Genomic DNA, 14,859 nt, shown 5'->3' with positions numbered 1-14,859 from the left:
TGGAGCCTGGTTCACTTTAGGTCACGCATACGTGTGGGAACATACTTCTGCTTCCTGATGGGAGCCTGGAGAATCTTCTCACGCAGTCCCACGTGGGTGGAACGCTTGCTGAATAAAATAGACTGGGTCCATTGGCTGATAAGTAATATATAAAACATACTCATGCTTAAAAAATTAGTCATTATTTTTTAAAAAGCTATCGATACCAAGAAGGACAGTCAGACTTGATCCCAAGCTGCTAGAGGTTGGATCTCATAGGAGTTACTTCTGGAGGGATATACTCTTATTTGACATTTATTTTTTATTTTTATTTTTTCACTTAGTACACTTTATTTTTTTCTATCTTTATTTTTTTATTGAAGTATAGTTGATTTTCAGGTGTACAACATAGTGACTCAATTTTTTTATAGGTTATACTCCTTTTAAAGTTATTACAAAATAATGGCTATATTTCCCTGTGCTGTACAATATGTCCTTGTTACTTATTTACTTTATACATAGTTTGTATCTCTTAATCCCTATCTTGCCCCTCTCCCCTCCCTTCTCCCCACTGGTAAACATTAGTTCTCTATACCTGTGAGTCTGTTTCTGTTTTGTTATATATATATATTCGTTTGTTTTATTTTTTTAGAGTCCACATATAGGTGATATCATACAGTATTTGTCTTTCTCTAACTTATTTCACTAAACACAGTACCCCCCAGGTCCCTCCATGTTGTTGCAAATAGCAGAATTTCATTCTTTTTTTATGGATGAGTCATACATATTCCGTTGTGTATAGATATATATATATATATATATATATGTACATACCACACCTTCTTTAGCCATTCTTTTGTTGATGGTCACTTAGGTTGATTCCATATCTTGGCTATTGTAAAATAATGCTGTTGTGAACATTGGGATGCATGTATCTTTTTGAATTAGTGTTTTCATTTTCTTCGTATATATACCCAGCAGTGGAATCGCTGGACACATGGTAGTTCTGTTTTTAGTTTTTTGAGGAACCTCCTTACTGTTTTTCATAGTGGTTGCACCAATTTGCACTTTCACCAAGAGTGTAGTAGGGTTCCCTTTTCTCCACATCCTTGCCAACAGTTGTTATTCGTAGACTTTGAGGATAGCCATTCTGACAGGTGTAAGGGGATATCTCATTGTGGTTTTGATTTGCATTTCTCTGATGATTAACAGTGTTGAGCATTTTTTTCACATACCTGTTGGCCATCTGCATATCTTCTTCGGAAAAACATCTGTTCAGATCTTCTGCCTGTTTTATTTTGTTTGTTTGTTTGGTTGGATTTGTTTTTGGTGGGGGGGGAATCTCCTGGAAGATGAGTTACAGTGACATGGCTTGAGTTGTAAGGAGCAAGAGACAGTTGTTGAAATGCGTCCATTACAGATGTATAGGGAAACACTGAAGTCTCAAGAAATGTTGCATTGAAAAGATGAGAAGAAAAAGATGCTGAAATCAGAGAGAAGGTACACCATGTCTTGAAGTTCTGTGGTTTATAGCCTCAAAGATAGAAAAGTAGAGTAAAATTGGGTGATGCTGATTTCCAAAGGAGGAAAGGGTTAAAAGATATTTCAAAGATAAGGATCAAGATGTGCCAGAGGTAAACAATTATGTCAATACTTACAGTCCCCACTAGGGAGGACCTCCAGGGAAGTGGTGTTATTGGGAAGGAATCAGGTTTTCATTTATATGAAGAGGTACAATACTAGAGAAGGTAGAAGATGAAAGAGATTATGACATAGGATGGATCACTGTTAGGGAGAGTAAGAGTTTTCTTCTTTATAGACTAGAGCTTAGTGACCTGGATATTTTTATTCCAATAATACAAAAGATGAAGGCTGGTATAAAGAGAAGGAAATAGATGAAAGTGAGTCTGACACTGCAACTTTGGAATTCAGGGAAGCATCGAGGATGCCATAAATCAATTTAAAAAAAGATATATATATGTGTATGTGTATACATATATGTTACATATTCATTCTCTATTTTAAATTACAATAAAGTATAATTCAGTAAGTTTGGTGTTTGTATAATAAATCTGCCCATTTTTTAATTGGCATGTTTGTTTTATTGATATTGAGTTGCATGAGCTGTTTATATATTTTGGATATTAACCCCTATGGGTCATATCATTTGCAAATATTTTCTCTCATTCAGTATGTTGTCTTTTCATTTTGTCACTGGTTTCCTTTGCTGTGCTAAAGCTTTTAAGTTTAATTAGGTCCCATTTGTTTATTTTGTTTCTTTGTGTTGTTTCTTTTGCCTTAGGAGACAATCCCCAGACATTTTAGAATGGTAAACTTAAATTCATAACCATGGAGAATTACTGCCTTCTGAGAACGAATAAGGACAGTGGCTTTAATTTAACACTGCATCACTAACTTTCCCTATCATGTACAATCAGGAAAATGCTGGGAAAAAAGTCTTCTTAGTAAATTATTATTTGGAAACCCACTTAGGCATCTTCTTGGGAACTGATAAAGATTCACTTGTCACTACGGAGAAGCAGATTTTCAAGCCTCAGTGATGAACTCATGACAGAGTAGCAAACACCCTTGACTTTGCATCCCTTTTACAACGACTTTATGTATAGACTTGAGCTAGATGTTCTTTGCCATGGAATCTCCTTCCATATAATCGAGTTACACCTACCAAGAATGGTAGGGAGTCTGATGAGTGACAAAATTTTGTGTTATGCCTCCACCTATGGAAGTTAATATAAAAAATAACACAGATTGAGGATTTCTGTAATACAAAAAATATTTAATGAGTTCCATACAATTTCTGAAATCTCCAAGCCAATACAGAATCCTGAGAATAGCTTTTAAGAACATACAGTTCTCAACCGAGTAAACTACCACCTGGGTTTGCGACAAGTACGTTACTTATTTTTCTAAAAGAATGGCTTTTTCCCTATATTTAATTTCTTTTATACTCTTTTTCTTTCACTCTGTTTCCTTTATTCTGTAATGAAATGCTCTATTGTTGAAACTGAAAGGTAAAATATGGGCAGGTGTGTGTATTAATCCATTGATTTCCAAATCTTAGTTGTAGAGAAAATGGACAGTGTAACAGGTGGCATGGAGACATCTCGCCAAACCTATGATGACAAGCTCACAGCAGTGGAAAGCGACCTGAAAAAATTAGGTAATCTGCAATGAGAGTGAACCATTAAGTTGAATCCCCTAACTCAACTCTATGTAAATGACCACAGCTTTTTAGAATGACATGGCTCTAAACTCACATTCACCCAGAAAGACTTTAAACTTTCATGTTGTGTGTTGAATCTTTCCTCATGATTTAATTCAAAGACTTTAAAATTTTAAAGTTAAGGACCAATTTTGGAGTTGAATTCTGCTCCCCAGAAAACACTATTATGTGCCACATAAAACCTGAAGACCAATCCTGATCAAAAAGAACCACAAATACCCTTTATTAAAAGCTCTTTTATGAAATACTCAGTAAATTCCTATTCGAAATATTTTAAACTTCATAAAAATTTGTAGAAATTAATTTAAAAAAATAAAAGATCCCAGCCTATTCTTATCCTGTGATTTTTTTCAATTTTTTAAAAAGGAATTTTGGTGAATTAAACAGGTTATTGCCTTCTTGACGTCCTTCCCAGTGCTCTAGAATCAGGCAAATTCCCCCTCCTTTGAGATAAGTGTTCACCCAAGTTAGTCTGTCCTAGTACTCAGTAGCCTTTCCAATTTCTGAGGACCCAGTTTTAACAGAGATATGGATTTTACTACTGCATATCCCACAAGTTTTATGTATGAAATAGAGCACATCCCAGTTAGGTCTCTGGGATCTGTGACCTCATCTGAACACTTCTCCATCCCACCAATCTGAGTAACACACGTGTCTTATTCCAGGGGACCAAACTGGGAAGAAAGCTCTCAGCACCAACTCAGAACTCTCCACCTTCAGGTCAGACATTCTGGATCTTCGTCAGCAACTTCGTGAGATTACAGAAAAGACTAGTAAGAACAAAGATACGCTGGAGAAGTTACAGGTGAGCGGGGATGCGCTGGTGGACCAGCAGAGTCAACTGAAAGAAACTTTGGAGAATAACTCCTTCCTCATCACCACTGTAAACAAAACCCTCCAGGCATATAACGGCTATGTCACAAATCTGCAGCAAGACACGAGTGTGCTGCAGGGCAACCTGCAGAGCCAGATGTATTCTCACAGCGTGGTCATCATGAACCTCAACAACCTGAACCTGACCCAGGTGCAGCAAAGGAACCTCATCACAAATCTGCAGCGCTCTTTGGATGACACAAGCCAGGCAATCCAGCGAATCAAGAATGACTTCCAAAACCTGCAGCAGGTTTTCTTTCAAGCCAGGAAGGACACAGATTGGCTGAAGGAGAAAGTGCAGAGCTTGCAGACGCTGGCTGCCAATAACTCTGCCTTGGCCAAAGCCAACAATGACACCCTGGAGGACATGAACAGCCAGCTCAGCTCCTTTGCAGGGCAGATGGACAACATCACTACGGCCTCCCAAGCCAATGAGCAGAACCTGAAAGATCTGCAGGATGTACACAGGGATGCGGAGAACAGAACGGCTGTCAAGTTCAGCCAGCTGGAGGAGCGCTTCCAGCTCTTTGAGACCGACATTGTGAACATCATTAGCAACATTAGCTACACGGCCCATTACCTACGGACACTGACCAGCAACCTGAATGAAGTCAGGACCACGTGCACGGATACGCTGACCAAACACACGGATGATCTGACCTCCTTGAATAACACACTGGCCAACATCCGTTTGGATTCTGTTTCTCTCAGGATGCAACAAGATTTGATGAGGTCGAGGTTGGACACTGAAGTGGCCAACTTATCAGTGATTATGGAAGAAATGAAGCTGGTGGACTCCAAGCATGGTCAGCTCATCAAGAATTTTACAATACTACAAGGTAAGCGAAAATTCTGAATTTGTGTTTGTATTAGTTATCTATGGCTGTGTAACAGATGACCCTAAAACTCGGCAATTTAACACAATAAGCATGTATTATCTCATAGTTTCTATGGATCAGGGATTCAGGAGCAGCTTAGCTTAGCTAGATGGTTAGTAACTCTCATGAGGTTGTGGTTAAGATATTGGCCAGGGCTGCAGTCTTCTGAAGCCTTAACTGAGGCTGAGGATCTGCTTCCAAGATGCTCATTCACACGGCTCTTGGCTTGTCAGCTGTTGGCAGGTGGCCTCGCTTCCTCACCATGTGAAATTGCTTGAGTGTTCTCACAACATGGCAGCTGGCTGCCTCCAGAGCAAGTGATCCAAGAGAAACAGAATGAAGGAAGCCACGATGCCTTTTATGACCTAGCCTCAAAAGTCACATACCATCACTTCCACCACATTCTCTAATTTAGAAACAAGTCACTAAGTCCTTCCCACACCCAAGGGGGAAGGGAATTAAGCTCCATTTCTTGAAAGGAAGCATAACTAAGAATTTGTGGACACTGCTCAAATGTGTTCCATTAAATATTTGTGGGATGAAAGATTGGTTAACTTGGATTTTCTTAGTGCCTAGCTATTTCAGTGCCAATATAAATCAGCCTCCTTTGGAAGGAAGATTAATTCTTTTAGATCTTGGAGTTACCATTAAGAGATTCCTACTTCTAAGTGTCATGAGCAGATGGATGGTTGGCCATTACAGTAACTGTTAACACCACAGAGGAGGGGACTAATGCACTTACATAAAAATCTGAGTTTTGCTCTCAACCAGATCATCCCTATAAATTGAAAGTCTTTGGATTAGATTAAGCCCACTTCTGAAGATTTGCAGCAACCATATATTAATAGTATTTTCAGTCATAACTATTTTCACAGGGTTTAAGTTGAAAGTACTGGGTGGAAGATGCTGTGCTCGGCGCTCTGGGGTACACAAGGAAGACCAGATGGTCTTTGCCCTCACATAGCTTAAAATCAAGAGAATTTTAGGGCAAAAAGAGACTGGCTATAAGCAAATGTAATCCTGATTTTCAAAAAAAGGGGATAAAGGTAGAGTCTACACACTGTGTAGAATGGGGAATTTGTCTTCAAGCCCAAGAAAAATTTGAGAAGAGATTATAAAAAGGATAATTTTTGAGTTTTCAGGAATGCAGTAATCATCAGAATGAATTCACTAAGAAGAAGGCTGGTGAACCTAATCTTATTTCCTCACATTAACAGAGTTAGTATATTGTTTAAACTAGGAGAATGAAAAATAGCATATCTGGATTTCACCAAGGCACTTGGCAGTGATACCCTTGAACAAGATGGAGCAATCAGTGCTGGTTTATAGCCCAGTTAGATGGGTTTATTGGTTGTATTCATTTTCTGTGCTGCATAGCAAATTACTAAAAACTCAGCAGCTTAAAACACCCACTTCTCATCCCACAGTTTCTGTGGTCAGGAATCTGGGCACAGCTCAGGTGCGTCCTTTGCTCAGGGTTTCACCCAGCTGCAGTCTCAGCGAGGAACTGTGGTTTCATCAGAGTCTTGACTGGGGAAAGACTCATTTCCACACTCCTTCACGTTCTTGGCAGAATTCATCCGTCTGGACTGTAAGATCGGCTGTCAGGTCCTAAAGGCCACCCCCAGTCCTTTGCCATGTGACCATCTCAAAACACTACAGCTTCTTCAAAGCCAGCAAGGGAGTCTCTCTCTCTCTAGCTGGCAAACACAGAGTCTTATATAATGTAACTTAGTCAAGGGAGTGACATTCCATTGCCTTTGCCATATTCTGTTGGTTAGAAGCAAGTTAGAGGTTCCATACTTAAGGGGAGGGGATTATACAAGGGCATGAGTCATTGGGAGTCACCCTGGGGTGTGACTGCCATACTATTGAATGACTGAGTATAAAGAGTGATAGTTCATGAGCCCCTCTGAGCCTGGAGGCAGATCTGGGTGGCAGATGGCAGGGACCTGCTCAACAGCTTTGCAGGGACTCGCTTGAGGATGTGGATGACCTGTTCATCCAATACTTGTGTGACATGAAACTGTATATACTATGTAATGGGTGATAGAATCATAATCCAAAATGATCTGCAGAGGCTGGCGTAGTAAAGAGATGCCAACAAAATGAAATAAATAGGGAAGACATGTAAAACCTGCTCGTACATAGAAAAGACCAAATACCAATGTTGATGGGAGGGCATGGCTTGGAGGAAGTGTGCAGGAAAAGCGTGGGGATTTTAGTTGACTGTAAGCAACTAAGTGTGTCTTCCAGGGAAGTTAATGTGATCTTTGACCGTATTAATAAAAATATGATTTCCAAAATGAGGGAGGTGATATCTTACTCCCTTCAGCATGGCAAAACCACTCCTGGAGGATACTGCGTATGTCGGGGAGCCCCTTTCAACAGGGGCACTCACAGGCCATCACGCTCAGAAAAATATGACCAGGATGATGGGGTCTAGAAATGATGTGCTGTGAGGAAGGACTGAAGGACCTGGGAACTTTAACCTGTAGGAGAGACAGCTTAGTGGGGAATAAGGCTGTTGTTTACAACTATTCAAAAGGCCAGCATGTGGCAGAGATTTTAAATGACATCTGAGGTGCTCCAGAGGGTGAAACAAAGACTAGTGGGTACTCATTAAAGGAAAATAAATTTTGGTTTTATATAATGTTCCTTATAAAAATTGGTGTTGCCTGAGACTATAATGGGTTTCCTGAACCATAGGCATGCCCCAACTCGAGAGAGGTTGGACAGTGCCCGTCAGAGTATTGTAGGTATGAGTCATACTCTGAATAAAGAGGTGGGCTTTCAGATGACCAGAAAGTTCTTCAGTGCTTGATTCATTTTTTTTCCTATTCTTTCTCAACCTAAATTCAGAATGAGGGCAGATCTCAGCAGACGTTCAACCTCAGAAAATAAGAGCTTTCTAATTGTCTCTTAAAGTTGTTATACCTTAGGCAATCCTATCATGGTATTCTGGATATTTTCTAGCTATAAATTTCATAGTTTTATTATTCCATGGGTTTAATTGTTAACTTCTCTTGTACAAGGAAACTTCTGACATATTTAGTTTACAGACAGTGCGGCTTAACAGCTAAGGAAGGGTATGAAAAGCTCATGGTTGAAGATTCAGAGCCCGGCTTTAAATTAGTTAATGTTTCCATTGTTCTGATTATTTTTATCAGCTGATATTGAGTGTGAGAGGAATGAGGGCTTTTCATGAACCATCCTGGTGAGTCCTAACACCCACTCTGTATGGCAGGTACTCAGAAAATCATCACCTGTTTATAGATGAGGAAACTAAGGCATTGAGAGGTTTAAGGCACTTGCTTAAATTTACAGAAATGATAAGTAGCTAAACAGGATCTGAGCCCAGTGTGTCTGGTGCAAAGCCCATGGTGCGAACCCCATTGATAATCACAGAAAGTGCACGCCCCCCCTCCCAGCCGTCCCGAGGGAGCCTGTGAGGGCAGGGAGATGGGATTTCATTCTAAGTTTGAAGGGGAGTTTTAAGGAAGGTGGTGACATGACCTGATTTATATTTTTTAATATAAAAATATTTTTTTTTATGTTTTTAAATATTAAAATATTTACATTTTAAAATACAAAAATAAATGTTCTCTGGGGGGAGAACAGATTCTGGGGGAGTGAGCCTGGAGGCAGGGGTCCAGTGAGGGGCGATGGACCAGTCATGGGTGACGTGGGATGGATGGTAGCGGTGGAGATGACAGAAGTGGGTCTCCTCAGTCAGGAGGAATCGCGGAGGTAGAATCAAGGACAGCCCTGCCCTTCCCTGGACAGCAGGCCGTGCCCACCGGGGTGAGGAATCCCCGGGCTGGAGGGGCTGTGCAGTTTGGAGTCTGTGCCAATCCCTTCTTGACTACGTTTGGTGCACAGGACACTGGATTTCCCTCCCCAAAGTGTCCCAAGCCCAAAGGGGCAGCCAAGAGGCACCAGTACATCGTAGGAGTCAGGGTGCTGTGGACAGAAACTGAACACGGGGTTAGGTGCTGCTGCCTGAACACGGGGTTAGGTGGACGAGGCTCACGGATGCATCAGCCATGGAGGGCAGGGGAAAGGGAGGAATGGGTGTCTCCTAAGTGTTTGGCTTGAGCACCTAGGCGGATGGCAGTACCGACCAGGAGATACAGAAAGGGAGGTCTGTTTAGACGTATTAAGTGGGAGATGTCTCTTAGGGTGAGGTTCCTGGCTCAGTGTCTCTGAAAGCCCTCAGAGTTTGGTTTCTGAATGGTATTTTCTTTTTTTCATATGCTTTCCCATTTACATTTATCCTTGGTCTTCTCATTACCTGCGCTTTCTGTGAGCTGACCTGAGAAACTTCTCAAGCCAAGCCACCCCCTTTCTACTCAATGTGTTCAACTTCCTCCAGGACGGGAATGCCCACCGGCAATTCCAAGAGAACCAGAGACTGGGGGAAGACCTCTACTTCCAAATGCAAGCGTTTCCTCCCACCCTGCATCTCTAGCACCTTTCCTCTCTCTCTGTACGCACATCCCACCCCTGAGGATGAGGGACAGATGGGATAAAAGAGGAAGGAGCAGGATGGGATTAATATTGGCTTATGCTGGGTTTGCCTCTGCAAGATTTAGAATACCCTGATGCTTTCCAGGAAATTCTTGGTGACTTGCACTTCAAGAACCCTAATGCTTCTGGGACATTTCAGCCACAGGAGACACTTGCCTCATTAGGAAGTGAAAGCTGAAGCTGACTGATTAGATGGCACTGAAGCCAGATGATAATGTGGAACTAGATATTAAGTCATATGTTGAATCTTGATAACAATTATCTCTATATCCATAAACCCCCAAACCTTAAGAAAGCCTTTTTTTTTTTTTTGTTACCAATAATGTAATGCTTTTATCCTAATTAGGCACATGGAGGACTTCATACTCATAACACCCACTCTTGGGTGGCAAGTTCACCTCACCTCCTGAGCTATTCTCTGCAAGCCATGCAGGTGTAAGTCACATCCTCCTAGTGCAATCAGAGAGTTCCCTGCACCTGCTGTTCTGAGAGAAGCACGAGGTTTAGTGGGTGAGAACAAAAGCTCTAGAGCCTGATAGCCCTGGATACGAGTACCAACTTCCTTAGCCTCTCTGTGCCTCGGTTTTCCCATCTGCATCTACCTTTTAGAGTTATAAGGACTTAATGAGATAATGTAAATAAAACAGTGCAGTGCCTGGCAGGGGGTTAGCTAATATTCATACCCAAGAGTGAGTTTGTTCAGTTCCTATCCAAGACTTCCCTCCACTGGAGCCCCAGCCAGTACATCGCCGTGGAAAACAACAGCTTCATGTGCACAAGGACTATAGTTGTACCATGTGGGTCCAAAAGTACTTAACTGCTGGCTTCCTGGTGCCCAGCCCAGGAGAGGAATCACACTCGGTGCTGCCGACCCCTGGCTTTCACTCACTTTTTAATCCACTTTTTTTTTTTTTTTTTAATCCACTTTTTAAAAAAAATAAATTTATTTATTTTATTTTATTTATTTTTGGCTGCGTTGGGCCTTTGTCGCAGTGCACGGGCTTTCTCTAGTTGCGGCGAGTGGGGGCTACTCTTTGTTGAGGTGCGCGGGCTTCTCATCGCGGTGGCTTCTCTTGTTGCAGAGCACAGGCTCTAGGCGCGCAGGCTTCAGTAGTTGTGGCGTGTGGGCTCAGTAGTTGTGGTGCACAGGCTTAGCTGCTCCACGGCATGTGGAATCTTCCGGGACCAGGGCTCGAACCTGTGTCCCCTGCATTGGCAGGCGGATTCCCAACCACTGTGCCACCAGGGAAGTCCCTAATCGACTTTTATTGAGTGTCTGCAACATGCCAGTCATGCCAGTGAGCACCTGGATAAGTTGTCTCTGTTCATTGTTACAGCTCCTTAAGGTAGGAGTCGTCAGCATCCCCATTTGCAGGGAGGGGGGCTGAGGCACAGAGAGCCTGAGTAACTAATCCAAGATCAAGCAGCTAGTCAGTGGTAGGTAGTGCTAAACTCGGGTCGGTCTGGTCCCTAAACCCATGCTTCCACACGGTACCCTGCTACCCTCGGATGATTCAGGAGAAAGATGGCATGTTTGGGGAGGTTGAATACACGAGAGTTTATCTTCAGGAGAGCTATCAGTTAAGGCTTCAGTGAGAGACTGACATTTGATCTGGACCTAGAAAGATGCACAGGAAGCCTGGACAGCACACACAGCAGAACAGGGCATGGAGCAAAGTGGATCAGGCATGAGGCCTCGATTCCTCTCACTGCCGACCCCACCCCCTCTTGATACTCTTCCCCATACAAGACCACTTGTCTGGGGAGCCTTGAGAGTAGGCAATTCAAAGGCATCGATGTAGACCGTGGCCAGTTGGTGAGAAACAGTGGTTTAAGTATATCCTCCTCTGTGGAGAGAGAGCTTCCATGGCTTTCCAGAAGCCTGACTGTCTTGAACATGAGGTCAAGAATCAAATTCTTCTTCAAAATGATTGCCAAAAAATATCTCTTAAATTTCCTTTTAATTTGTATATTCCTTTTCACCTAAGTGAAGCAGGACCACTTTTTCATATGTGGGTATTAAATAAATGTTTGATTAATTTCATTGCATGCAAAGTAGATTTTTTAAGAAGAAGAAAAATATGTCAGATTATATTACTGTTTTGTTCTGTCTTCCAACCCAACCACTCGTGGTTCTAAAACAGAGTCTCCAAGATGTTGAATGGCAGTAAGAATTAAAGTGGTTTCTCTACTTTCTGTTAAGCACCAGCAGTTTTGTTGGAAAACGAATTGGAAAGTTATCTCTGGCACAGGACACGGGGCTGGGCCCTTCTCAAGGCCTGCAGTTTGGTTGTTAAAGCAGAAATGGTACAGTGATTTAGTCTTCTGTCCTCTTTAGAGCTGCTTGTTTAGGGGATTCGGGTGTTCAAGGCTCTGGGCTCTGGAGCCTGGGAACCTGGGGAGAAGGTTTTGCTGGCAGTGCAAACACGGTTGCTCCAAGTTCTGGTGTCGGTTATATACAGGCATTTCTGGAGCCTTTGGTGGCTTTATCAGCAACATGGGTATCCTGGCATTTCAGAATCCCAAGCCAGGCAGCCACCCACTTGGCCTTGAAAGCAAATCTCCAGTTTTCTCTTCTGTATGAGACATCATGTCTGCCTCACATGTAGTGTTACACTTTCTTGACTCTGAATTCAAGTTGTTATCACATGAGCTCATAAATACTCCCTCATCATTTATCTCAGTGTTCTCAGTTTTAAGGCACTATGGATGGCTTATATTTTATTTCATTTTATATTCACTTCAGTAGCTGCCTAATAAAAGATTCAAGTAATACCTAAAAGCCTGGGATCATCTAGATGCCAAAAGCAATACCAGCATCCCAGGTCCTAGAGGAAGAAATACCCATGGCATTAATGATCGGCTTTGTAGGGGGATCCAGTGCTGACTTTTGAAATGGTTTTAGCTCTTTCTCTTAGTGATTTTTAAAAAGAAATGATTAGCAAATATCTAGGTCTTAAGGAGCAAAGTATTGTCTTACTGAGCCAAGTATATGAATGAATGAATCCCCTAGGTATGGGACACACAGAATACGTTTTCACATAGCCCAGCATCTGTAGGCAGAGCACCAGCCTCCTGCTCTACCTCTGAGGATGGGGCAGCTGTGGATGAAGACATGCGTTGATAATAGTGTGCTTGCTAGGAGTTTATCCACAGCCATGAATATAAAACTTCATCTTAAAGAGAGAGACAGATAACCTATTTATGATGGATGTAGTGCTTCATATGAAAAATTCAGTTTTTATGCTAATCCAGCTAGGAAATCCATCACAAGTAGGATTTTAGACTTTATCAAAGGCAAAATCTTGCATCTTCTCCCAGAGTCTTATTCCCTTCCTTCTCAAGATCTGGAAATTAGCATCTGTTGGTATTTTGTGTTGACTGTGGGATCCTTGTTTTTATGCTGTTCTTAAAATAAGCCATGATTCTATGTGGAGGATGTGGGGCCATTCAAGCACACCTTCGGTTCAGAGGGAAACAGCTGAATACGATAAACTACCCGACCCCAGAAAGAAATAAGATTCACGAAAAGCTGTCACCCCAGGTAAGGGAGGTCTTGGATTCATGTGAGGAGGCAAAGAGAGAGTTGTATGTCTTTGGAATTCTGTCGGAAACCAGAGGAGGGCGTTCTGGAACAAATACAAGTCCCTGTCACATGGGTCTGTCAGAACATTCAGAACAGGGAGACAGGCCCCGGAACAGGTACTATTTCATGGCTGCAAGTGAACTCATTTCCCATAACTTGCAAGTATAGCACCAACCCCAGACGTGAGTGATCAAGAAACACTGATTATTGGCAAATCCACGAACAGGATAAGGATAAAGAATTTCTAAAGCACTTGAATTTCCCAACAGACCTTCCTCATTATTTGGATTTCTTAAGGCTAAACATAGAACATAAACAAAACAGAAGTAGCTGAGGGAAAAAAAAAAAGTTACTTTTATTTTTGCCCTTTTTCTAAATAAATCAGATTTTTGTTTGTTCGTTTTGGCCTATTGTCAGTATTGTTCCACTAGCTAGCATCTTCCATAGTGCTACATCCGTTGTGGAGGAACACACATGCCACCTTACCCACTAATAATCTGTAAGACACTATTTCTCAACTACACAAAGGAACTAAGTTATTTTTTTTTAGAAGAGTGAGAGCCCTCTTTATTTTTTTAAATTTTTATTATTTTTTAAAATTTATTTTTGGCTGCACTGGGTCCTCGCTGCTGTGCGTGGGCTTTCTCTAGTTGCGGTGAGCAGGGGCTACTCTTTGTTGTGGTGCTCGGGCTTCTCATTGTGGTGGCTTCTCCTGTTGTGGAGCACAGGATCTAGGCATGCAGGCTTCAGTAGTTGCAGCGTGTGGGCTCAGTAGTTGCGACGCATGGGCTGTAGGGTGCACGGGCTTCAGTAGTTGTGGCATGCAGGCTTCAGTAGTTGTGGTGCACAGGCTCTAGAGCTCAGGCTCAGTAGTTGTGGCGCACAGGCTTAGTTGCTCCGTGGCATGTGGGATCTTCCCAGACCAGGGATCGAACCCGTGTCCCCTGCATTGGCAGGCAGATTCTTAACCACTGTGCCACCAGGGAAGCCTCTAAGTTATTTTTTAAAGGAGACTGATCTGGCAATGAAAACCCACCCTCCAGGTCTTTACTAAATGGCTTGGCTGTTTAATAAGCCTCATCAAGTTAAACAGAAAAAAAAAAAATCAGATTGTGGATAAAAGACCACTAGATCAATTCTGAAGTGTGAGTAGAGTCAGGAAAGACATCTCCCCATGGTGATTCCATACTGGCAGCCAGGGTCAACCTGATATGTAGATTGAGTGGAGCTGTACTTCTTGGAATGAGGTGAGGGGACACCAGGCAGGACACCATTCCCCCAAAATCTCTCCCTTCTGGTCTCTGCTGGGGCCCATAATGCTGGCATTAGTGCACTGGGCTTTTTGACCTGTGATGCACATTGAATTGATAAACACTTGCTGGATAATGACTATGGCCTATAATCTAGCTGCTAGATGGGGAAGGATCCTTGAAGAACAAACAAGGACTAAAAAATCATAGAAAGAGGAAAAACTTCCATCTGGAGTGACCTGGGAGGATTACATGGTGGGTGAACAGGAATTCTCCAGATGGATATGGGCAGAGAAAATTCTAAGAGAAGAAATTTGCATAAGTGCAAGGGAAGATGGAATAAACACATGTGAGACCAGGTCATGAAAGCCTTGACACCAGGTGATCAAGAAGGGGCTGAAGATTCTGGAGCAGGTGGAGACCAGAGTTATGTGTAAAGAAGACAAAAGTGTGAAAGATGCAGAGTGGGATGAATGGAGAGGAATCAGAGGTAGGAAGAGCAGTTAAGAGGTAACTGTG

At 42.2% G+C, this 14,859-nt stretch overlaps 1 protein-coding gene across 1 annotated transcript in view; it reads left to right on the top strand.

Moving 5' to 3' along the window:
- COLEC12 (collectin subfamily member 12) overlaps positions 1 to 14,859 on the top strand; it is a gene marked incomplete at its 5' end in the record, with an annotated part of 195,281 nt that overhangs the window by 158,025 nt on the left and 22,397 nt on the right. The window contains 2 exons of the mRNA XM_082355459.1: positions 3,062 to 3,160; positions 3,889 to 4,935. Coding sequence (XP_082211585.1) covers positions 3,062 to 3,160; positions 3,889 to 4,935 — 1,146 coding nt within the window. The remainder of the gene's footprint in view (positions 1 to 3,061; positions 3,161 to 3,888; positions 4,936 to 14,859) is intronic.

This window comes from Balaenoptera borealis (genome assembly GCF_965194805.1).
Source record: "Balaenoptera borealis genome assembly, chromosome: 14".
Lineage (NCBI taxonomy): Eukaryota > Metazoa > Chordata > Mammalia > Artiodactyla > Balaenopteridae > Balaenoptera > Balaenoptera borealis.
The sequence above is the reverse complement of the archived record's forward strand: the minus strand, read 5'-3'. Positions and strand labels throughout refer to the sequence as shown.